This window comes from Corvus brachyrhynchos, unplaced genomic scaffold (assembly GCF_000691975.1).
Source record: "Corvus brachyrhynchos isolate BGI_N302 unplaced genomic scaffold, ASM69197v1 scaffold408, whole genome shotgun sequence".
NCBI lineage: Eukaryota > Metazoa > Chordata > Aves > Passeriformes > Corvidae > Corvus > Corvus brachyrhynchos.
Window position 1 is genome coordinate 1,518,653 of NW_008239759.1, and position 26,579 is coordinate 1,545,231.

The 26,579-nt window shown below is 38.3% G+C and overlaps 1 protein-coding gene across 1 annotated transcript; it reads right to left on the bottom strand.

Moving 5' to 3' along the window:
• Positions 1-460: 460 nt before the first annotated feature.
• Positions 461-26,456, bottom strand: SECISBP2 (SECIS binding protein 2). The gene is made up of 18 exons (XM_017742730.1): positions 26,213-26,456; positions 25,481-25,626; positions 23,449-23,638; positions 21,314-21,443; positions 20,741-20,895; positions 19,539-19,626; positions 16,240-16,373; positions 15,553-15,711; positions 12,769-12,870; positions 11,395-11,514; positions 10,097-10,229; positions 7,391-7,560; positions 6,489-6,627; positions 5,941-6,037; positions 4,169-4,401; positions 3,291-3,445; positions 2,650-2,848; positions 461-1,872 (listed from the first exon to the last, which is right to left on the bottom strand). The coding sequence occupies exons 1-18, from the start codon at positions 26,267-26,269 to the stop codon at positions 1,763-1,765; spliced, it is 2,517 nt and encodes an 838-aa protein (XP_017598219.1). The 5' UTR covers positions 26,270-26,456; the 3' UTR covers positions 461-1,762.
• Between the last annotated feature and the right edge of the window lie 123 nt (positions 26,457-26,579).

The following is a 26,579-nucleotide window of genomic DNA, read 5'->3' on the forward strand; positions in this document are numbered from 1 at the left end:
TGCACCAGCTGTGACACCTTAAATTTTTTTTATACGACGAACTGAAAATAAGTCCCTAAGATTGTGAACAACCTATGTTTCCAAAGTTTTATGCTCTTCTACAGTAAGACAAAATAGAAAACAGAGTCAAAACCCAAACTTCTTCACCAAATGGTCCTCATTCCATGCAATGACTGGGTTTAGCAGTTCCAGAATTTTATATGTGTATCTGAATGGCACAGGTCCAAATGAATAAATCACAACTTACCTTTGGATCAAGGGTGTATGCTGGCCAAAAGCATGTTTTGTCACTGGGACCTTTCACCCCCAATTTCCATTTAAGATTAGAAGGAACTAATACAAAAAGATCATCATCATAACTAGTGACCAACTGTGCATTTCAGCATAAGGCCGGCTCCCCTTCTCAATGTTCTTTCCCAAAACTGACATTTCAAGTATCACTAAATTCCCACAAGACAAGTTTACTTAAATCACAACCATTCTTTATAGAATCAATATATTGTAACAGATTTTATACAATTCATATTCTACAAAAGTGTTTGCATTTCAAAATTATTTAAAGTTTTTAAAATCACTTCTATCATCACAAGGCAGCTATTTTCCAAAGTATTGCACTACAAATGTTCAGTATGGTGAAGCGCTTGCAGACATACCTCAGAGGTGCTGAGCAGCACCTGGCACCTGTATCACCTTTTAGGAAAGCTGAAACAAGTTACATGTGCATCCCTCCAGTTACTTTCTTTAGGCTTGTCCTCAAAAACCAGTACTGATACAGGCCATTCCCACTAAGGTGCTCCACCACTACTATAAGCACATTTTGTTTTTAGCATTTTATTTCCTCTAGGATACAAACTTCATTTCTTGTAAGATATAAATCTTTTCTCTTTAGATACAAACTGAGATTGCTCAAAAACTCCTAGATGTACATACCAACACAACCCCAAACTGAAGGAATGAGGAGTCTCAGCACGGAGAAGGTACAGATAGCAGGCTGGCACATTTGCTGTCCTGCAATATCCTCTAACTTCAAAGCAGGATGTACGATAAACTACTCTCAGTAGCAAAAGAAACATGAAATTTATAAAAAGTCTAAACAGAGCACATTCAGTTCAGGAATTTCAGACCCTTGTAGTCTGTGCTATCTCCTTCACACCTGATGTATGATCCCCAAATAACAACACAGAAGAGCTAACTAGGAACTTTGTCGTCATGGCCTTCCTTAATTAGTTTAAATCAAGCTACCTGCCCCAAATTAATTTCTTGCTGACTAGAATAAAGTGACACTGATAGCAGCCTGCCCTTCTGAGCAGGCTTATTTATAAGAAAAAACTAAGAACAAACCCACAATCAAACAACAGCTGAAGTTTTTTTTACTGGAGTTGCAAATTAAGGGCAACTCTCCTTTAGCCCCTTCTGGCTCGAGGAATCTCTTCCCAAAGAAAATTATTTTTCTATCAGATTCTTTTGGTATATTCTATCCCAAGACATCAATGCTAGTCCATAAAAGCATTAAAGTTCAAGCCAATTCAAATGGTTTGGGGCTATGACAATTTGGTAGTGTCATCTGCTATAGTAATCAAACACACAGAACATAAAAATTAACCAGTGCCTCACATGCTCCAGTGTATATTTTGCTTAAAGGGATTCTGGACAGTTTACTTAGCTAACTTCAGGTATGTCTTTAGATTATGTTATTTTTCTACCTTTTTCCTAGGGATCTTACAGAAAAAAAAAAAAAAGCCCAATAGAGCTGGATCTGGATTTACTGATGGTCTTCCAAATTCAGTATCGCCATGTCAGCAGTTGCACTCTTTTCCAATTCCAGTGCATATGGGTTATATTCTTCCTCAAGTTTTCTCTTCCAGACTTTAACTAGGGAATATTGGAAAACAAACAAACAAACAAACAAGAAAACAAAGAAAAAACGAAAATCAACATATTACCATATAATACTCGAGGTAAAACTTAAAATGAAAAGCCAAACCTGATTGTTTACTTCCCCTTCAAAGTGCGTGCTGAGATAAGCTGACGCACAGGCACATTGGCATTTACATTACGCAGCATCAGATGACACACAAAAGAATAGCTTAGGAGTGATGGGGTCTACTGACGTCCTTGTGTCCAACACCCTACTCAAGCAAGGCTAACTCTGAAGGTGGTTCCAGCTTTAAAAAAACCTGTAAGTTTTCAAGATTTTCAAAGAAGTTTTGAGCAGTATCTGCAATACATTGTATTGTCTGTTGACTTAATAACAGACCTGGAGGAAAATGTTTCTAGGAGCGAGTGCTTGTGGACAGGAAGATGGATCACAAAGAGGCTTCATTACAAAAGCCAAGTCTACCACAGTCACGAAGTATGGACATCTACAATTAAGAGGATTTTTTAAACAAACAGAAATGTAATTAGGAGCTCTGTTAAACTCTCTTCAGCAAAGCAATGAGTACTGCTCACCACTGGTGAATTTCAGAAAGGAACTTTCTTTAACACTTTCTCAGCAAAACCTGACCTCCAATTTATAAAAAAAACCCCAAGAATTTCCCCCTTCCTTACTAATGACTAGTTCAGGTATCATTTGTTTCATTGAAAATCACAGAATTAATGAGGACTATGTATGAAAATGGAACAAAAAACAAGTCAGTAAATACTTACTGTAATTCGGAACATCCTCATCTGAGTCCCTGGAAGATGTTTTACAAGTTTCTAACAAGCCACTTTTTTCAGATTCATGTAAGATGCTGGGTTGGGTTTCTCCTAGTCCTGCTTTAGCTTCTTCCTCTAAAGCTGCTATCATATCTTTGTAGGCCTTCCTGGCCTCTGTTGTCAGCTGTACCATTCTATGAAAATGGTCCTACGGCAATATAAAATATTAGAGTTTAAATCATACAGCAAGTTTTAATGTCTCCTTGAAAATCTAATGAATATTCCTTATTCAGAATGTGTAGGTTCATATATAAAAGTTGAGCAGCTTAGTATGCATGAAGACATGAAGAACACAGCATTTATTAGCATTTATAAAAACACTTGTTCTCTTGAAAAAAAAACCTGAGGGAGATAAAGATGAAGAGGATGTCAGGAAGAGACGGCAAAAGTAATTTTTTTAAAACAGTGCTGCCTGGTTTTTTCTAAAATCCGTTTTTCATATAAGCTATGTGTATGACCTGTGATGAACAGTCTAAGTCTGCAAAAGCAAAATGAACAAAAAACCCTTCAAATATCTCAGTATTTTTATCTCCTCTTCCAGGTAAAAAATGAAGCTGAACAAAAACATGAAGTGACTTATTTCAGCTTACCTGAGCCCCATCATAACTGAAAATTCCCACCACACTCACAGGCACTGCTTTGTTCACACAGCGGCCCAGGGCCTTACGATTAAGGGCAAAAACAAACGGGATATTCTGCTCACAGGCACAGTCGATAATGTTGTGTAGAGTCTCGTCCAGCCCACCTGGAGCAGACAATACAATCAGGCTGAGTGGAGCTAAAGAACCATACTGTTAAAACATGGCAAAATCCCAAAATTATGGGTGCTTTCTGAAACCACATTTTATAGGAAAAAAACCAGGGATCACAACAGTAGCATTGAATATCCATTTTTAAAGGAGACCCTGACATTTTTTTTCTTAATTCTTAGTTAGCATTAATTTTAGACTACTACTATTCCATGTTTTACTATATACATAGTACAGTCTAATCTAGTATCAAAAAAGACCCAGCTGCTAAGGAATTATTTAAATGACAATAATTACAATAATGACAATAAATTAATGCAAATAATGACAACTTTTAGGAAACTATGACTAGTGACTTATTGTCACTCCATGTCCTAAAAGAGACTGATACAGTGGGACTCCTTGTGATAGCAGAGCTGGCATCAGCAGCCTTTGGATTGTCTCAGTGCAATTTTTTGTAGGGCAGCACTGCAAATCAGTGACTGAAGAGACCCTAATCTCAGGTAACTTCTCCCACCCCAAGACCCAAGATAGTCTTGACTCAGCTCACAGTTAGCTGCACAGCAGTAAACAATCTGAACACAGGAGGCAACTTTATATGGCTGGATTTCAGAGGATACTCATATAAATTCCTCCAACAATAATATTGCTGTCAGTATATTGAACCTTTTCCATTTCTTTTATTGAACTGGTATTTTTTTTGTTAAGAACTTATTTACCCTTTGACTGAATCTTTTCACAGTTAGGAGAGATGATGACACACTTCAGTTTTTTCAGCTTCAGATGTTTCAGAACTTCTCTAAGACCCATAACAAGCCTGCGTTTTATCTTGGCCTTTACTGGGTCTTTCTGATACAAGCGATCTTGGAAACGAACCAGTTCTTTTAAGAGATCTGTCACACAACTGTCAACTTCTTTACTAAGGACCTGGCTGCAGTAACTGGAAGAAAGGAGCAATCAAATGTTAAACTGACTAAAATTACAAATACGTAACATTTAAATGAGTAAAACATTAAATATACATTTTAAATTCTATTCTATGTCTTTGTACTTTTTTCTGTTTCCAATCCAAACACACTTGTTATATAAAAATTTACTTGGGATGTTTTTTCAGTGTCTGAGACCTTAAGAGGAGGAAGTTTTGTCCCTTGTGTTACCTGGCTCCTCAATCAAACTATATTAAAAATACATATATACAATAAACCTATTTTTATATATACATATATACACACATATATATATATTTTATCCCAATAGATAAGTATGTGTGTATCTTTTTCTACTGAAGCATTTTTCTGAGGGCATTTATTTTGATGTATATAAATCCAAGTACAGCAACCAAAGTACAAAATTATCACTTATTTCTGTAAGTTCAAGGCTGTGTGTAACAAACATGGAAAAGAGGATCAGATTCCTCCTCCCTATGTTCATTTCTGTCATCCTATTTCATTTATCTGACTATGGCTTTGTGTTGTTCATAAGGAAAGGATATAAAACGATGCACTTCATCCTTCTAGTACTCTCTGGGAAGATCAGAGTTACAAATTATTTCAGCCCACCCCACATTTTACACAAAGAATTTTTCAGCGAGGAAGGGTATCAAAGAGAAAAACTGAAGATATATCAACTGCACTGTTAACAGAAGGATGCCAACTGGCAAATTCACGTAAGATAATGACAAGAGATCACAACATCTATCCTGGATCTTAGAGATACAATTATTTCCAAATTTTCTTCAGGTTACAAGAGTATTTACTTAATATTTCCTACTGATTTCACTAAGTCTTGAAGACAGATCTACTGAAACACTAAAAAACCTAACCTAAAGAAAATAATCTAGGCTTTGCTGAATGCTCTACATCCTGTAATAAGTAAGACTGAGTTAAAAAATTAAAACACTGCTTTCCTCAAGAAACTGCTTTAAGCTGTCATGAGTGGATCTCTGACCTCTTCATATATAGTAATGACTACTTCTTCTTTATAAAGAAATGTGTATACACATCACCTTAAATGTTTAATTGAAACTGCACATAATAATTGATAAATATCCCCTTTATTTCTTTGCCCAGCCCCAACATGAAAATGTCATCTGGTTTCTTTCCACCTTTGCCATTTGGTTTGGCAGTAGAAAAGCAAACTACAACTAAAAATATTATTATGAAATAAAGTAGCACACCTTATTTAAGCTGTTACCGCATTATTTAAAATAAAGTACCTATTATTTTAATAGCAGCTTCTTTTCCTCCCTTACCCTCTAATGAGTTTGACTGCTTTTTCCTTCACGAAACATGCATTTTCAAGTGAGAATCACAAAACACACAAAGTTTCTAACTCCTTTGTGTGTCGGCTTACAGAAAGACTGAAAGAAAATAATTTAGAGTCTTCAGTCTAAACTCCAGTTAGTTTTGCAGAGAATGCAACTGAATTACCTTGTTCGAAAAATGCCGTATTGGTGGCATTGTGCAAAATGAGACATCAATACAATCAATACTAGTTAGTTAGCTGCTTTGAAGTCACAGAACCTTCTTTAGATTCCTTGATCCCTGTGTTCTCTGGAAACCCTTCAGCAACGTGTGTTACTGGAACAGCTATCATGTAAATCAAGGTATTTCAATGAAAAAACAGACCAAAAACCATTGTGAGAAGATTAAGCTGTCAAGCATGGAAGAGTCACAATTTTCGTATTGCAACAGTCTGCGGTAGTAGGGAAACAGGTCTAACTTTTTTTTTTATCTCATAGGGTTTTTTTCTCATCTCAAACCTCATTAATTGCCAGAGGTGTGTGGGAACTGTCATTACAACATACCATAAAACCAACAGGCATAGAAGTGTGGAACAGTAATCAGAATCCCTATTACTCAACTGCACTGACTTGCAGCTTTGGCCCACTTTACAGTCAAGATAAGCCTGAGATGATTCTCAGAAAATTCTGAGGTCACAGCTTTCATTTGGCAGTATTTAGTACCTATTTTCTAAAGTACTAAATGTGCTCAAATTTTCAGCTACATACTGTATATTACAGCTTCTCTCGAAAGATACCTGCGCGACTATCCTGTAGAAGTGTTTCGTCTTCAGTAACATTTCCAGCTGTCTGACAAATGTTATCTTCATCTTTTGGCGCTGCTTTCTGTTCTAACAGGTGTTGTTGTTTTCTTTGTTCTCTTTCTTTCAGAATAATCTAAAAATACAGATCAAAATCAAATCAATTTGATGCCATACAGATAACAAAGCATTACTCTTACCACATATGTACATACAGACCATTCATAAAGAGGTTCAGCACTAGCATCTGAAGTTTACAACCTTTTCTATTTGCACATAAAAAGAAGGAAAGATAATTCCTAAATTTACATAGAAAAGGACTTTTACCTTGATTACCAGGGCATGGGTGGAGAAAATATTTACTAGGGATAAACTACAAGGGCAAAACTACAGTTAAAAAAATCCTCTGTATAGAAGACATGACAGGAAGCAACATGAATGGGCAAAGAGGGAAGATACAACAGAAATCACCAGTTGGACCTAACACCTGTTGCTGCAGAATCAGCTGGAGTTCTGGCTTGGAAGAGCACAGAAACATTAAATACTACCTCTGTTTGATCCATTCCCCCCACTCCTGCAAATAAAGTCATCTTTGCCAAGGCAAGTAATGTTTCTTTGCATGTCCCCCTGTACCACTGATGTGTGGACACTTTTGTAGTGGCACTTTTTCAGCTATCAATTGATTCAAGGAAGAAAGTATATTTTTTGGGAATTTGTATATGCCATTTAACAAGACTACCCTCTTCTACCCATCCCGTCTTTGAAACCAAGCAAAGCTAAAATTTAACTCAGACCAGTGGACACTGAGTTGCAAATCTCCATATGAGGGGGCTTAACAGACTCACAGAAAATAGATTACCCTATGGTTTTACTATTTAAGGTAAAAAATACCCGAGGACCTTTTTAAGAGGTGTTGGTCTCTTTGCTTTAGGTACTTCTCTCTGTTTCCCTTTCTTTACCAAAGGAGCACTGGAATCCAAGGGATTATGAGGCATCTTTCCTTGGTTTAAACGGTGACTTCTTGTGGCTGTAGCAGGGTCTTTAGAAAGCAATGGTATGGCACCGCCAACTGAGATTTAAGAAGAAGTCTGCATCAGACAACTATGATACACCTAAATATACCGATGAAATACCTAGTGAATACCTAAACTAGAATCCAATTTCAAGTTTAAGACTGGTATACATATATTAAATTTGTGTTGTGTTACTATTAAGAATATTTACAGGCAATCCTGTGTCATTAAACACTGTTATTTTAAAAAGACTCACAAAAGACTGCTGCGTCCTCTACTTCTATTATACCCCTGGAATCACAAGCAGATTTTTTGTGTCTCAAAAGCAGAATTTCACCAAACACTGCAGTCCAAGATACCTTCAACACCATGCCATGCTGGCTTGGTAAACTTTCAGGAATTTCTGTGTTTCATGGTGGTGGCATTTCTTCCTCCACATATTCTGTACTGTGTTAAGATAAATACTGAGTAGCAGTATTACAGATTTTAGATTTACTTGCTGTAAATAAACTTGAGCACTGACGCCCACCTTTTGTTACACCTTAGTGAAGCTGGATGAAATTCATTTGCAAATTGGTAATGAGTAATGCAAAGCTACAGCTAGGTCTCTTTTGCTTAACCTGAAAAGCTCGCTGAAGATGTCTACTTTACTTGCATTTTTTTCAGGGGGTTTAGAGCACAGAAGCTTTAAATGAGTGGACAAATGATTAAACCTGGATCTTCCACACCATGACCTCATACCAAAAAACTACTCTCCCTCACTATCAGTAGGAACTGCTGCATCCTGTAGAGCACTTTGTCAAACTTCAGTTACCTGCAATATAAAGCAGTTCACATTAGCAAGTCAATAGAGAGGATGACTAAGTATCAGTGGAACCAGCTTGACACCTCTGTGACTCAGGCAACCTCTCTCCCCTAAATACACTCAAATATTCCGGCAGGCTTGTCTTAAGCCATCTTCATTTACTGCTTCCACAGTATTTATATGCAGATCCTCCCACACCACATGCAGTACTCTTACTATAAACAGTTTACGTCACAAAACTGCTACACCTAATGTTTCTTTTTTGGCTCTGTGTATCAAAGGCAAACTGACAACACACTGCCAAGAACATTATGCAGCACAGGTGGCTACAAAAATTGAAGCTGGATTTGAAGCAATAAATAAGCATACACCCTGCAGACACAAATTTCCTTCACGTGTACATCACTATTTCAAGTTCACAGTTTTCATGCTCCTAAACTTGATGACTTTACCAGTATTATTTATCACGTGAAGTAGTAAGTGGAATAAAAACAACTGTCTCTGGTCACACTCCTTTCTGTTCTTGTTCACTGTCATCTTCTGGTAACAGAGGCCAGCACAATGCCACTTCACAACCTACAGTTGTACTTTGACACACACCAATTTAATGGGTACACTGAACATCAAAAACTTACAAAGCTAAGGTAACATCTGTCTTTATGCTTCCAGGATACAAACATGCCACATCAATTTCTCTTCTGCAGCAGATTCAGGCACAGGAAACTTAGGATTAGAAAGAGGTATTTTTACCCACACCTTTGTGGCCCATCACCTACTCATCAATACGTGCACTGTGTAATTTTGTAGAAACAAAACTGGTTATTAGTGCCTCTGCAGCATTAAGTCTGATTGACTCAAATGAAAAAAAGGGAAATCAAATGAAAAAAAAAGTATTTTAAAAAAGCATCTTACAGTTTCTCTCAGCTTAGTGAAGGAAAAATCTCATCAGTGCTTGGTAATCTTGAGCTTCATATTTAAAATCTCAGCTATCACATTAATTATTGTGAGATGAAACCTCTTGTGATTAGATCTCTGTCTGAAATAATTTCTAAAAAAAAATCTTTGCTGAAATAAGAGAAATTTTACCATCATTGAATGCTAGCAAATATCACAGTTCCTTCTGCAAAATATTCTACACTAGCATAATCAAGATTAAACTTTGACCTATAATGAGAAAGGCACTAAGCTATTTTTTTCTGCATCCTGGTTATACATCCAAAAGGACTGAAAGATGCTCTCCATTAACAAAACCTAGCATTTTGTTAACATCAATTATTTCACAATTAAGAGGTGTGTCAGAACTCATCCCTTGGCTTAGGCTGCCTGACTCTCATGTAACTCTGTGCTTAAAAAGGAGCGTTTTCAATCAAGTCACAGCTCTATGATTTCCAGCATCAGAAGAGATTAAGAAAGCCTTTTTTACTGTGTAGCCCCTGCCTGCCTCTTCAGATCAGAACAATAACACACATACTTAAGGCAGAGCAAAAACCTCCAAAACATTGGTATTTCTGTCAAAGCAACATTTCAATCACGCCTCATATTTATACAAGGCACTCTTTTACAAATCAGTGTCCTTAAGATATTTCTTTCCACAAGTCTTCCATCAAACAATTCAGACTGCCATGCTTTTTAAATTTTTCAAGAACCTTCACTTTCTCCTGTATCTGGTGAACTGTGCTCTTGCCTGCATAGAGATCATCACAGCTCAGAAATCCGACTACATTTAATGTCTGAATACTTAAAAATAGCTTAAGGTGAAAGAAAAGAAATTTCATAGTAACCAATACCTGAAAATACCACAGGTTTAGGAGACTGTTTTGACTTCTCTGTTTGCTGCTTCTGCTCCAAGACTGCAAGCATGCCACCCAAATCCAACTGCACAGGAATTTGACTCTTCTTACCACTGCTCCTGGATGTTTCCTGAACAGTTCAGAACCAATTAGTAATGCCCTCCACTTCAGAACGTAAAGACTGTTATTTTTTATGGTGTAATACATCTTTTAACATCTTTATCCACAATACTTCTGATCTTTAAAGTCACTCAATGATCTTCAAATAAACATCAACTTTAATGTCAAAAATATAACAATATCAGGAACAGTTCAGGTAACTTTTTAAAAAGCTACTGCAACAAAGCATAAAAATATAAAGTCTTCAATAAAGGAAGGCTTTTATGTCGGGGTCCCACTTTGGTCAGACTGCCATCTATCTTTGAATGAGATAAAAGGCTTATCAGAATTTAAAGTTTTATTAGAAGTATAAAAAAACTACGGTGATTCTTCCAGGGTATGTGACTGCAAGGCACATAAATCGTTATCTCCAATGTCTCACTAAAAAGAGAGGTCATCATCTTGCACCATCTCCTCATAAGCACTCATCTTTCTCTCTGCTTTGAAGAGAAGGCAAAAGCCATGATCCATATTTAATGAGGCAGAATATGAATAGACTATAAATGAATAGTGTGACTAAGACTATTAACAGACAAACTACCACAGCAAAACATGCTAAGGAAATGACTGCCAGATTTTGCACTTCCAGAAGTCTTATCTGGGAGAATCAATTCATTGTAATTTCTCTTACAACAGGGTTACAGAACATGACCTCCTCAGTCTTCAAATAGAATCCCACTTTGCATCAGAGCTGTGCCAGAACCTACTTACCAACATGAAACTACCTCCTGACCTCACTCTTGCTCTGTATTCCTCCTCCTTGCCCCAAGATAAAGGGATCTCCTTACCTCCTTGTTCTGTTAGAACCACTTTTAGGAGGTTCCCAGCTCCTTATGACAAACAGTTTGGACTGGATTTATGCCATGACCAAGTAAAACAGGTGAAAGAAAAATTCCTGGTATCTGAAATCCACAGATATTTATGAAAAGTTTGTGGTTTTCCCTAAACGCTGCATCATATCCTGGGGGCTCGCAATTACTACTACTGATTGCTTCTAATCAAGAGGACCATATCCCTTATCTCAAAGTATAAATACAGAATCCAAGATGAGAATGGACTTAGTTTTACATTTAAATAGGCTCACTGCCTTTGTCATTCTGAGTTGTGAATTTCTCTTCAAACACGAATTCATTTACCTGAGTTTTCTTTCTTTCTGATGCAGAAGATGAAACTTGTTTCCCTGACAGTCCATCCACCCTGGGAGTTTCATCCAGAGAGGGAGACCAACTATCACAAGGTTCTTCGGAGAGATGGATCTTTGAATTTTAAAGATGAAAGGTGACAGGAAGGAAGAAAAAATATTTCAAAACAGACACACGGAAAAGGGTGAAGATGCTATTAAATTCAAGCTGAGTTGCACCTTCAGCAAGTCTGTGAATGACACCAAGCCGAGAAGTACACTTTAGGAAAGGGATGCCATTCAGAATGATGCATTAAGTTCAGCAAGGCCAAGTGCAAGGTGATGCACTTGGGTCGGGGCAACTCCCAGTATCAGCACAGGCTGGGGGATGAACAGATGGAGAGCAGCTCTGCTGAGAACGATCCTGGGGTGCTGCAAGTGAGAGGCTGGACATGACCCAGCCATGGGCACTCACAGCCCAGAGACTCAAACGTGTCCTGGGCTGTGTATAAAGAAGCGTGGCCCACCAACTGAGAGGAGTGATTCTCTACCTCTACTCTGTTCTTGTGTGTCCCTACCTGGAAATATATGGACATGCTACAGCAGGTCCAGAGGGCCAGAGAAATGGTCAGAGGGCTGGAACACCTCTCTTATGATAAAATATGGAGACTTGGGGTTGTTCAGCCTGGAAAAGAGAAGGCTCTGGGAAGACCCTATGTGGCCTTCTAGAAGAGTGACCATTTATTGGCTGCCGTACTATTTAATCACATTCATGGGGGTTTTTTTTTCAGATTTGGAAGAAAAAACTAGCAAGGCAGCTTCATTTTCAAATACTTGTTACAGGCATATGAATAGCCTAATAATCACGTCTCTACAGTTTATGTAAGCTTTGAGGGGTTATATCCCACTTACGTCTACAAAGGTAAGGGGTTGCTTTCATCTGAGTTGCATGTCTGTAGAGCACCTTTTGTTATAATAAATCTTTTTTAAGCAATTGCTGTGCCTTTTGCTACTCGCTCTTCCTTGTCAAAGCTATTTATTGCCTCAAACAAAGCAAACAATGATTTTGTTTTCTTGTGTTTTGGGATTTTTTTAAACCACTAAAATTCACAGGGAAATAAAATCAAGGAACAAAATTTTTAGCAGCAAAACGAATTTCAAAGCAACTGAAATCTGGAATGTTACCATTATTATTTATGCTACTTGCTTTGACAAAACAATCATATGTCCAATCATTGTGATTTATGCTTAGGATTCATTCGCATATTGAATGCATTTCTAAATTAATTCTTAGGATTTATTTCAGTCATGTAAAAAAACCCCCAAAAAACCCAAACAACTTGGATTCGTAACTGACATTTGACTCACACAGTGTCGCAGGATTACTTACTTCAGACTGCTTTCTGACTGCAGAAGTAAAGGACGGTTTCTGAGGTCCTACTCTGTTTCTCCTCTCAGAAGCAGCTGCCAGATGAGGAAACTCCTCAACATCCTAAACAAATAAACCAGATGATTTCATAAGAACAATCCGTATTTTCAAAACTGTTTTTCCTACACTCCAACGATTTTCTCCCCGCTTATCAAACATTCATCATAATTTGTTTCACTGTACAAAAATCCAGAAGCCAAGGGTAGTGCCACCAGCTATGACAAATATTACAATGGTTAAGTCTTCTATGCAGCAGCTTATTCAGGGCTGAAACAGCTTGTAACAGAGGTGCTTCCAACAGCAGCTGGTTATGGCTGTCAGCTGATAGAAATAATTAGAGGTAAACAACTCCTAAAGGAGTGTTTTTCAAATAATTTAAAAGCCTTGCAAACAACTTCCCTCTTCTTCCAGTACAGTCTCCAGCTGTGCAACTCTGCCTTAATTACGTGAGTGGTGAAGAACAAAACAGGCAGTATGTACTAGAGTACAGAAATAAACACAGGAATTACTCAAATTATTATGGCTTACATACAAAAGTAAGTTTTATTAGCAGAAGATACATATGCAGAATCTGGATTAATCAAGTGCAGACAGGCTGAAGTCTGCTCTATTCTGGTCACCCTATATCCACTGTCTCCATCATAACGATCCCAATCCACCAACTAGGTTTTTGTTTCTCTTCCCACTTCCTGAGAGGCCTTTTTAGCTGTGATACAGTACTACTGAACACACCAAGACTTTTTCCAGCCTGAAAGGCTTCATTTAAACACCCCAAGCTAGGGAGCTGTAGCACAAGGACTGACACACTTTAACCAATGAAATAATTTTAAAGAAGCTCGCAAATAAGCCAAAAAAGCAACTGCAAGGAAGTGAAAAAGTATTTCACAAATACACTCTCTTCAGCTTAGTGACATCTTCAACCAGAAGAGTCAAGTAAGTCTGTCTGATTGCTTCTGAAATGCAAAGAGATTTCTGGCATTTGAAACATCCAGTAGAAAACCAAATAATTAAAATGTAGCACTCAGTGTGATGTTACACCTCCCTGTATTTGCTCGTAAGTTATCATCTGTAAGAACATCAAAAATTAGGAGAAAGGTCAAATAATTTCCTTCTTATTTTCTTAACATTGTCATATTCCCATTTAGCCATCTCTTTTGCATACTTAGAGTCCTAATTTTGTTCAGTCTTGCCTCCCACAGAAATTGCTTCATACCTTTGATTATTTTTGGGGCCTTTTGTCTATCTTTTTTAGTTCAAATATGTGTGTTTTTTAAGGAATGGGGGGAATGTAAGAAAATAAAATCCACACTACATTTATATCAGATATGCCCTGAAATTCTGTACTGTCATAATCCATTTTCCTTTTTATTTTCCTAGTAATTCCCAGCACCGTTTGCATGTCTGACCAGTACTACTAGCACCCACCTGATTATCAATAGCAGCCTCAATATTTAACTGAAGAAAAACATCTAGGTCAGGACCTACCAATGCATATGAAAATACAGGCTTGGCTTTCTCCAGATGTATCCACTTATACTTATTAGCAGTGCCTATAAATGTCTGACCTGTATAAAACTAGTGAGCAATCCAATACATGGCTCTGTCGAGCTGCTGCACATAAGCAGAACCTTCTGAAGCCTCCTGGGTGCCCAGAAGCTCCACGTGTATCATCTCTTCATGTTTATTATTTCAAGAGCATCATACAAGCATCTCACCCATTTTTCAAGCTGATGAGGACACAAGCATTCCCAGCAAACCAAGAGGGTCACAAAGCTTTCCCCCACTGCCACAAGAGCTGCTGCATCCACATCATGGATTTCAGTGCAATGTGTGTGTCTTGTTCCATGATTCTAGGCAATTTTTTTCCGATTTTGACTTCAATAGTTGCATTACCATTCTGCTTATTTTCCATGGCTTCTGCCATTCTCTTGCAGTCTAGACAATGTCCATTCATAGGTCAGGCACCATGTGGTAGCATATAGCAAAAATGGGGATACTCTTCTGAAGAAAAAAACCAGCAGATCTTTGATTTTACCCATAATTCTCTAACAAAGAGGTCTGTTAATACCGATTTCTTGTGCCATTCCTGGACAAGGAACCACACAATGAAACCATGTAGACACAAGTTCTGCTTCTTTATGCTGTCATTTTGGAGACTGAATATTATGTTCACTAGATCAAACATGTAAATCAACACATGCATATGCTGTACAATATTGGGCCTTCAGTGAAGCACTGTTAAACCACAGACCAGACAACAATCTTCTAACATGGGAGAGGCTCATGCCTTTGGAATACCGATACACAGAAGTATCAAAGTACTAATATGCCTGTAACAGCTACATGAATTTGGAAAGACACGGAAATTAAAAGCTAGAAACGTAAGCATTGTCAATTGTGTTACACAGAAATTGCTTCCATATGTGAGACAATTAGAATTGTAATACTGGTGCCACAATCTTTAAAACTGTGGCACACTGTAGCACCTAGTATATTCCGCAAGCAACAATTGCTACAGAGTATTTTTAATTTAGGAAATTGTGCTCAACAAATATGTGGTAATTTAAAAAGTACAACAGTTTCCTACCAGTAACCTCTGAAAACATCTCAATTGAAATAAAAATATACCAACATCCTCTACAAATAGGATTTGAACTTAAATTTCTACAAAGCTGTGTTGGCATTTGGTCTTCTAGTATACTCATAACACTTAAAAGAACAGCAACAAAAACTTCTTCAGTTTACCTCAATCTTTGGTGGCTCCTGTATTGTATTAGATTCACTTTGAGGTCCTTCTACATCAGTGGGTGACTTGGGTTTTTTCTTCTTTTTCTTCTTTTTTTTCTTCTTTTCTGACCCTTCTTCAGGCTCAGTTTCACTCGCATTATTTTTTGTTTCTGACTGCTGAAAAAGACCACGAGGCATGACCTTTAAAAACTAATCTTTTTCAGTATCACCTACCAAAATATATGCAAGTGACTAGCCTTACACTACTAAAGGGTATCTTAATCAAACCAGGCTGGGACATTAAGTGGACAAGGAAAATTCAATATCTCTTAGAAATTCATAGCTACAGCAAGAATTCTTCAGTTGCAGCATACTGCATTCTTTTCAGAATATATTGGGACTACTGGGATTTAATTAGGAAATATTCAGCCAAGTAAGGCAAGAGTTTCCATGTTTCATGTCTCATTCTGAGGGTCAGGAATTTGAGAAAAATCCAGCCTCAGAGCTGAAAGTTCTTATTCCTGGAGTAGCACTGTCTTTTTGATACCCTGTGATTCTTTTCCACTACAAGAAAAATTCTAGTAAGAACAAGCTGACTTTACATTATCTCTTAAAAGAAGTGGATACTGTACAGAGCCCAGGGAAAAAATGCCAGCAAAGAGACACAAACACAGTGACAGAAATTAGGTGAGAGCAGAGAAGTACCTTTGGTTCACTCTCCTGCTTCCCTTTGCCTCTGGAAAGACCTTCAGATATTGGTGATGAAACAATTTTCTTTGGGGGCTGCGAAAGTACCACGGCCCAAGACACACGTGGCTGAGCAGAGCCATCTGCAGGTGCTTCGGGAAATGACATTGGGAAAAAAGGAAACACAAAGACGTCTCAAAAACAGGCCTCAAATACTCAAAAGGAAAAGCACTGGTAATTAATTAATCAAGGCCTAGCAAGTAAAGCAGAGCCATATTCTTTCTGAAGAAGGACTGGAATAAAACACACATTTCATTTCTCCAGCAAGCCTCCTGAATTGTAACTACTCCGTATACTGTCCCACACTACACATAAACACAATTAAACAATATTTGGAGATCTGTACTGTATCACCCTAACTCCATACTCCCATGATCCTCTCCAAAATACTGAAACTTCTGCTATGTTTATATACAAAATTCCCTTAATATTTCTCCTAACAGTCATGCAGCTTTCATGCACAAGGCCACATCAGTACTTTTTATTTCCTAAAACCTTCCCTGTGTTACAGACACATGTACCAGCTGAAATACTTCTCAACGTGCCTCAGTGTACAAGAACGTCACCTAGTACCATTGAGGTATATCAGTGTTTAGAAAGACATAATTAATTTTGTAAATATTCCTAACGCAAAGCAAACATAGAACACAATCTAGATTTTTCTTAAGAACAAGAAAAAACTTCCCTTGAACAATAAAATAGCGTAATGGTTTTAGATGGCAAAGTTTCGGTAGCAGGGGGAGTCTGCATTAGCTGCTGTGAGGAGATGGACATGGCCAACCCCAGCCAGCTCCAACACAGACCCATTGCTAGCCCCAGCTGGGCCCATCAGCCACGCTGGTGGTGCTTGTGTTTAGACAGAATGAAGAACAGGTGCAGGAGTTGGAAGGCCAATGGTAAGAAAAACCCTGAATGCAGCAGCCCAGCAGACACCAAGGTCAGTGAAGAAGGAGGGGGAGGAGGTGCTCAGGCACCAGAGCAGAGGTTCTCCTGCAGCCCCTGTGAAGACCATGCGGAGGCAACTGTGCCCCTGCAACCCTGCAGAGAAAGAAGTGGCAGAGTGGCCTTTCTCTGTGTCACTCAGGGCATGAAGGAGATATTAGGAAGAAGAGAGGGTGGGAGGAAAGTGGGTTTAGTTCTGTTTTTGCTTCTCGCCATCAGACCCTATTTTTAACTGTCAATAAATTAATCTTCACCAAGTTGAGTCTGTTTTGCCTGACAAGCAAGCAATCTCCCTGTCCTTATTTCTGTTCACAAGCTTCTCTATCTTATTTCCTCCTCCTGTCCTGCTGAGGAGGGAGAGCCAGAGAACAGCTGGGTGGGAGTCTGACTGCTGCCACAGTCAACCCACCAGAAACTGTTACTTGTTTCTCAGGGACAAGAATTTATAATAGTATTTAACTAAAAAAACACCATTACCAGATGACTTCAAAATTTCTGGAATAACTTTATCTTTAGAAGGTCCTTCAAGGCATTTCGGCAGATTCTCCTGTCCTTTCTGAATCCTTACTGAAGTTACTGGGAAGATAAGGACCAAACTGTTCAGACTGGTGCATATCTGTGTATGCACAGAAATCCAGTGAGAGGCACTTAGTTCAATCTTAACGTATATGATGCCTCCAAGACAGAGTCCTGATGAACAGAACTGTTTTCACATGAAACTAGCCACGTGATAGCTTGTGGCAATTAAAAAAAAAGGTCTTCATTCCCGCAGTCAGACAACAGGTAAACAAAAAAAACCCCAAAGCCCCTCTTCCCCACCCAAACTCCCAAAACAAACACAAAAAAAGGGAGGTGCTTTGGCATTACAGTTCTCTTAAAAGAAATAAAATATGACACAAAAGAAGTTTTAGGTACATACTAAACTCTAGAGTGCCAACTATTCAAAACAAATCTGCATATAAAGACTGACCAAATATACGTCTCTCATTTATTCATGGAAAACATCTGGATATGACTCAATAGACTTCCAATAACCAATACATGTTCCTTTCCTCACCTGAAATAACATGAGAGGCAACTACAGGAATATGCTCCCTTGAGCATCAATGACATGACAAAATGGGACTCAATATTGGAGCCAGTTTTCTTTACTTTCTCCTGTGATCAGTATTGGGGCCAGTCCTGTGTATCAATGACCAGGACAAGAGGAGCAAGTGCACCCTTAGCAAATTCATAGGTGACACCACACTGGGCAGGAGCGTTTTATGTTGGAGGGTAGGAAGGCTCTGCAGAGGGATCCGGGCAAGGCTGGATTGATGGGCGGAAGTCAACTGCATGAGGTTCAGCAAGGTGAAATGATAGGTTCTGTCCTTCAGCCACAACAATCTCATGCAGTGTTACAGACTTAAGGAAGAGCAGCAGGAAAACTGCCCAGTGGAAAAGAACCTGGGGATGCTGGTGAACAGCAGCTGAACTGAGCCAGAGTGCGCCCAGGTGGCCAAGAAGGCCAATGGTATCCTGGCCTGTATCAGCAACAGTGGGGTCAGCAGGGCCAGGGCAGAGATTGTCCCTCTGTACTTGGCAATGGTGAGGCCACTCCTCGAATCCTGTGTCCAGTTCTAGGCCCCTCACTACAGGAAAGACACTGTGGTGCTGGAGTGTGTCCAGAGAAGGGCAATGGAGCTGGGGAAGGGTCTGGAACACAAGCCCTGTGAGGAGCAGCTGAGCAAGCTGGGATTGTTTAGCCTGGAGAAAAGGAGGCTCAGGGGAGACCTCATCACTCTCCACAACCACCTGAAAGAAGGGTCTAGACAGGTGGGGGTCAGTCTCTTCTCCCAGGCAGCAAGAGACAGGACAAGGGGAAATGCCCTCAAGTTCCACCAAGGCAGTTTTGGACTGGACATTAGGAAAAATTTCTTCAGCAAAAGGGTTATCAAGCACTAGAAAGGGCGGCCTAGAGTAGTAGTTGAGTCACCATTCCTGGAGGTATTTAAAACGTGTGGAGGCTTGGCACTTAAGGACATGGTTTAGTTGTGGACTTGGCAGTGTTACGGTTATGGTCCAATAATTCTTCAATTCTACAATCCCAGCTGATGACATATATGAGCCAGAATGAGTGATAAGTGGTCATTTCACCGGAAAGAAAGTGATACAGCATTATTTTTTTCAGGGTTTTTTCTTTTATAATGAGCTTGCTCCTAAATCCTTTTTTTACTTTACACATCAACAGCTCCTCAGAACACTTTAGTTTTCCAAACTGATGAGACACAAGCAGTTAAAAATGCAAGCAAATCATTTTTCTTTGGAGAACTTACCTCTATCATCAAATGAAGAGGGAATTAAACTGGCTCTTGCTTCATCTGAAGCTTGTGGTGAAGCTTTGCTTATTGCAGAAGTATCTTCCTGCAAAACAGATGATCAGGTATCATAAAAGGATTAGAATCACTGACCGAAACAGAGCTAAACACAAAAAACCACCATAAACCAAAAAATCCTCAACCCATCTACAGATAAAGGCATAGGGACCCTTTTAGCCTTTTTATTGCTTGTCTTAGCAGAACGATTATTTCAGACCTACAGCAATACAAAATTTGAGCAGGTGTCTCTTCACTGGTGTACAAGCAAGATTATGCCTTATATTTTACAAAAGCATCAAAACAAGGATCTAACAATAGACAAGAAAATATTTTGATGTTTCATGTATGCTAAAAACAAATTCCATCATCAAACTCAAACAAGTAACGAAAAATGAAACTCAAAGAGTTAGCAGAAAGGTCTTTTTTCATTACAGACAGTCTTCCACTCAGAAGCATCAGAAATATTATTCTGTCTGGATCCTTCAGAATTATTAATCATTAATCACTACTGAAAACTTTGATTCAATATACAGGACATACTGCTGAATACTTCAGTGTTTTATTTACTAACAAACAGGTAACCGAGGAAATAAAGAATAACGCTCAACAATTTTTTTCTCCTTCTGGAATTCAGTTTCTTATTTTCACATTTAGCATAAAGCAATTAAGTACAACACCACACTTTGGTTTTTTTTTAATGTGTTGAAACTATTGAGTAAGTGACTACTTACTATTATTTCCAGGTGAAAAAGAAAACAGTAAGCTGCTAAGAAAGTACAGGAACGTATGTGGTCTCTATAGGCAATATAGACCACATCAGTACATATCTATGTTCTAGTGGATCCTGGCTTTCCTCTATCTATGGCCAGCACAGACAAGGAAAGAACAGTAAGAAAGGGTAAGAGACAGCAAGCACTGACAACACTGCCTAGAAGAGCCCTGAAACCTCTAGCTCTGAACCTCCTTGCTTGCAAGGTACTTACATAGGTCGTAAACTGCCATACTGAATGCAAAATACTTGCATTCAGAAATGCCTGTACTTTTGACAAGTTTTATTCCTATGAGTTCTGCAACACGGGTTAGCACAGGCTAACCTCAGTGCTCAGCAGAAGAGACATGTGAGGTTGACTAAGGACAGTGTTACTTTCCACCAAACTTACTGGTGTACTTTTATGGCGTACATTCAGTATCTCACTGCTTCCCAAACTCTGTGACTTGTGGAAATCCAGAATGCTAGCTTCAAATGTGGGTACAGGACGAGACTCTGGTTTTGGAGTTTCAGTTGACTTCTTGTTTGTAGTTTTATTGAACCTGTCTAAATAAAGCACGTAAAGTCTAAGAAATTAAATTTGCTTGTGATTATTTCTAGGTACGTTTTATGGTACACTAGTTTACATAACTACAGTAATCATCACTGAGGACTGTTGCTATGCACAGCTCATATTAAATAAAAAAACCTAGCAATTATAATCAACATGCATACACAACACTGACTCAACAAGCAACTATAAATTTCAGATGCTTGTTTTAGAAATTTTTTGTATCAGTCGATGTGAATTTGTTCAATCAGGAAAAGACAGGTCACCATTCCCTCTCAAAAGAGTCACACAGAAAAAATATCTTTTTCCTTAACTATTCTATACTTAGAAACATAGTCACAAACTACAGCGTATTGCACAGACAACCATTCTACATCTATTCCATGTACTTATAACCAAACAACATGTTTGTACCTGGCTTCACAGAATCTCTGCTGCATGTAGATGTCTGGAATGAAGTCCTGTTCACAATTCTGACCGAAGATTCACCTCCATCATGCCTTTTCTTGTCCAGTTTTTTCTCCCCTTCTTTTGATCTCCTCTGCTGCAAGTATTTGCAACATATTTAGTTGGTTTTACTTAAATTTTGTAAAGCCAGCAAGTTTGCCATGAGTTACAGTTAACCACCTCTGCATCTGGAGTTTGACCATCAAGTTAATACAACACAAATAGTTAGTATACCATAACCACAAGTAACCAATAAAACTACGAACAGCCATTTAGAGATGTGCCATTTGATTTCATCTACCTTGTTACCTGTGCCATTTTTAGCATATATTATAGCTCAAATAAGATGGATATATACATATGCTTCTAGACAACTGTACTTTTAAGATCTCATTCATCAGAGCATTTCCAATAATTTGAAATTGTTTGGTATTATCATCCAGTCTGATTTTCTAAAACAAAGTTTCTTTTAGAGCAGAGCCAAAATCTTAAAAGCATGCAATCTTTTAACTAAATCACATATCAAGTACAAAACTGTGTAAGACAATGTCACAACATCCAAAAAACTTGGAGCAAAGAAGTTAGAGAAGACACACCTACATGATCCCTGTAAAGAACACACATTCACACATCCTGACTGCACAGCTGTGGAAATCTTATGATTCTTCCACGAAACAAGGTTTGGCAGAGCTGGACTTAGGGATCAGTGAGCAAGGAATAAGCGCCAGGTTTGCATCTATGCAAACTATACTATACCAACATAAACGAATGGCTTAACTCTGATTATAGGATGTTGGACTAAACTCGAAGTACATTTGGAAGCAAAATTGTTTACTTAGGTGGCAGGACAAGGCACTATTTGATCTCCAAAGGTAAATTGTTAAAGCGTTAGGAGACATAATCAAATTAATGCAAAGCTACAAAGATGAATCACTTTTCTGAAGTTCACAAAAAAACACGACAGGGAAAAATGACAAAAAACCTGTAAAACAGTACAAAGCTCAGACCAAGCCCCTACAAAGATCACAGAACTCCCCCCAGAAGCTTAACTAAGTTTCTTCATATTACATCACCTGTGCTAATGCTGAGCTCATCCTCTCCCCAGACAGATTCAGTGCTTAATCCTCCTCTCAGCAAGAAAACGAGTAATTTTAGGTGTCTAGACTTTGTATGTTATGTCTAGTAATGCATGCTTACGACCTAGTCTTACAACTCCTCTACAGAAGCTTGACCACAGTGAAATTACCAAGTCTCTGCCTAGATAGTGAGGTCCACCAGAAGGATTTGACTGCAGAACAGATTAGATGCAACTACTGGAAACAACAACACTAAACACAACAAATTTAAGAGGCACAATGTCTAACCATGGAGGGAAATTAGTTTATAATACATTAGGGTTTTTTCCCTTTTATATTTTGAAAGGTTTGTCTATTTTTTTTTTGAAAATATTCTGCAAGTTTCAGGAAATTTATCTCCGAACAGACACACACACAAATGACTGAAGGTGTTTACTGAACATCTGTTTTACTTTTGACTGAAAAAGAGTACATTCCTAACATGAACCTTTCCTCCCTCTCCACGGCAACACAACTTCCTCCATTCTTGTGGATTGTCTTCAACCTGTAGCAAGTCTTGGAAATCCTTCAACAACAGAAGTGGTCTTATCACTTACCAGTCAAACAGATGATTACACAGGTCTCTCTTAAGTAAGGTTCATGGAAGCTGCCACTGGGCTTAAAGAAAGCCCTTTTCCCTTCCCCCCATGCCCAAAGAGTGAGGAAAGAAAGCACAGCTCACAAATGAATGGCCTTTGCCCCCTGACCCCCCACCTTAGATGCTGCTTTCTGAGGAAAAAAAAATATTTCCCCTCATGTTCCAAAAATGCTGCTTGAAAAACTGTATTAATTTGAAGCGTAGAATTACATGAACTTTTTAGTATTCTGAAGTTGGGCACACTACAATACTATCCTCTTTAAATACCATTCATGACCTCTACAAGAAAGAATGATGATTCACTTTAAAAGTATGAACCAAACATTTACAAAGACTGATTTAAAGTAAGAATTTAATATTAATTTTTAAAAAAACACAGATTTGCTCACCTTTGAAAGGCTCTTACTTTCTTGTCTGACCAGACATGTTTGCTCAGCAGATTCGCTGACTATTCCTGAACCATTATAGTGTGTTGAGTTGTTAGACTGATATTGTGAGCCAGCTCCTGGATACACATTTGCAACATCAGGTGAGTAAGAGCAGCTGGAGTATTCACGGAAGGCAGGATCTCCCAGAACACTAAGTGATGGATATTGAGAAAGAAATGAAAGTCATCCTGGGGCAAGTCTACTTGTTGCCTAGACAAACATATTCCTTGTCTAAAGAATTTGTTTGACAAGAAAGCTCTATTTCAAAAGAAAACTATTCCATGTTATTTCAGTTAAGTATTTACTCACTGCTACAGACTTCTTCAAAAACAATTAATTTTGTTTTGGGAGAACATGTAATTAAGCAAATATCTTAAAACACAGATGTTATCCATTTCCAGGTGTCAAAACTAGTCTGCTTCGCAGTTATAGTTCTCATGCCTGTTTAAGGTTACCAAGATTCTTCATGCTTATTTTCAGTAAGCTTTTTCTTGTGAAACAAACTAAAAGCATAGCGTAAGGACATGACATGCATCACATATTTGACTGCAAAAAGCAAACATTAAAACCTGTCTTAAAATGACAGTAACAAAGTAGGAGTATAACATTCTATGGAGTGTGAAACATGTATGAAATACAATGTAGAATTACAAAATAATAATAATTAACTGACCTCCATGTAACCATCACAATTTATGAATACACAACATGTCTGGGGCACGCCTCTTTCCTTCAAATGTATGCTCAAAAATTCCCTTTCAATTTCCTTCTACACTTTGTCCAGAAAATATATACTTAGAGAGTCTAGATTTCATTAGGGAGAATAGAAATTTCTCAGCTTCAAAAAGTTACACTCAGGTTTTAAAGCTGTTCACGACGAAGCTGCCAACCTCAGAATTTTGTGTAGATAATGACAGAGAAAGTTTCCCATCAGTACAAAAGACTTCAGATAACACACTTCATACTGCCCGTTGCAATTCTGATAGAATGTAGTCAAAACGATGCTTATAATCAGTTTAGACACGAAGTAGAAATATACCAAATGAGACTCAAAAATATAACTGTGTCTCACAACAAGGCAAAACACTCATTAGGAGACTACTGTTGTCTGCATTGGGGTTTTTTTCATAGTAATTGATTTAATGCTAATGCTGTGGCCTTTCTCTAACGCATAGAACAGGCCATACTCACCTCAACATTAAATTTCTAGTACAAATGAAAATAGGTTGAAAATACTGAGATTCCCTGCAGGATAAAAAGAAGGCCTACAATGATTTTGTTCACTAATGTTCTGAATTTTTAAGGAAACACCAACAACTTTGCAGTAATTGTATAATTAATCCAATGCTTAGGGTCCTGAGAAGCAATGAGAGAATTATGTAACATCATCAGATTCTTACAAGACTCAGTTACTTCCTACCCTATTATACAGGCTTTCTTCTAGTTTGCTCTGGGTTAAAAAATACTTTTGTAAGTCTACCACGAATACTTTTCTTGGGCTCTAGTAGAAAAACACCAAAACTTTCAGAAACCTGTAGCATTTTCAGTAAAACTGCCGTTCTGAGGATGCACAGGTTGTGGAGAGGAGATCCAGGAGAGGCCCCATATATCATATATTTACAGGATGAGAAACCTTCTTGAAGAATCTTTTTGCTCGTGTACAACTACATCTACCTCAGCCCGGTCATAACACAACTTTTATCCAAGGACTGGATTCAGCTCCTTCCAAAACACACAAAAACCAGACCAATCATTACAGACCACCAAATCCACATTAATGCTCTGAAACAGTACAGTCCCTTGTGAGCAAAAGACAAGGTACCCGGTATATGCCCAGAGAACATAAATGTCAAAAACTAAATCATGAAGATAATGCAGAAGCATTTCTACAGTTGGACTAATAATGTACTGAACCTCGCTTCGTAAGACTACTCACTGTTCAAAACCAGAAGGTTAAATCCCCCAAGAAATAAGATTCAGAAAATATACATACTTATCCAAAGATGGTTCCTGAACAAATCGGTAGCATGTAGTTAAATACCTAGGAAAGACACATGCTTCTGAGGGTTCTGACCATGCCACAGTTACCGCCGCGTGTTTTGGAACAAATGGTTTGACCTCTGCTGACAACTTGATGCCCTGAGAAACAAAACGTTTTTTGGCTACATGCATTTGGAGATTAATGTTATTAAGTGAAAAATACTCAGACTTGTGAGCTTAACTGTCATTGGAAAGTGTTAGTTTGCTCTCTTCTAATAAAACATGCAAAACAATAAAGCTCACCAAAAGGAAATGGAGAAATAAGATGAAAACAAAACCAAGGAACTCAAAAAAATATGTGACTGCTCTGGAAAGTTATTAAATACCCTCATTTATCATGAAACACTCACAAAGGTAAGTTATATAAAGGACAAAGGCTTGCTTAAAACAAGATGCAGTAAATGCAAATATACAAATTCTTACTTCGCATTTGAACAGTACAAGCTAAAACTCATAAATATACTAGCATTTCTGTTAACCAAACTCTGAAAGTATGTAACAATAATGTCTTTGTGCACATCTGTATTTTAAAGCAGTCCGCCTGAAATGGAACACTTCATTTAATAGCCTTGTTGCTTCTAGCACAACACAAATTCATTAAGACAAGTTTTCCATTTGTTCTGAATTACCATCTCCTTAAACTGGATATGTATATATTGAATGAAATGAGACTCGAACTATTTACCGCCATGTCATCAAAACACGCAGGAAGCAACTGTGACCGTAGGTTGATCACTAACATCCCCGAACCAGGTAATAGGTCCACTACTGCAATTGGTTAGAATCTGGGCACCCAGCCTTAGAATGCCTGGGATGTCTACCTGTCCTTCCAGCAGACTCTCCACTCTAAATGAAGAGATGTTTCCACACTTGAGCTCACTGGCAGTAATGTCTAGAGTTCCCCACCCCAAGTGGTAGGAAGCGCCTCGCTCTGCTCCAACCTGAGCGACCCCTCCCCCCCCGGTTTTGACCTTCCAGAAGGACTCCTCTCCCTGTCCTGAACCAAAGGCTGACCCAAGGAGCAGTGGGAGCTACCCTGCCCGGGGGAAGTG

Excerpts from the sequence above, each read along its gene's own strand:
- SECISBP2 (XM_017742730.1), bottom strand. The coding sequence starts at position 26,269 with ATGTTAGTGATCAACCTACGGTCACAGTTGCTTCCTGCGTGTTTTGAT. Across the intron at positions 12,871-15,552 it reads AGGAGCCACCAAAGATTGAG|GATGTTGAGGAGTTTCCTCA; the intron begins GTAAACTGAAGA and ends TTATTTGTTTAG. Across the intron at positions 4,402-5,940 it reads TCAAAGCAGCTAACTAACTA|CCTTTCTTCCAGTTACTGCA; the intron begins GTATTGATTGTA and ends CATTTGATTGCT.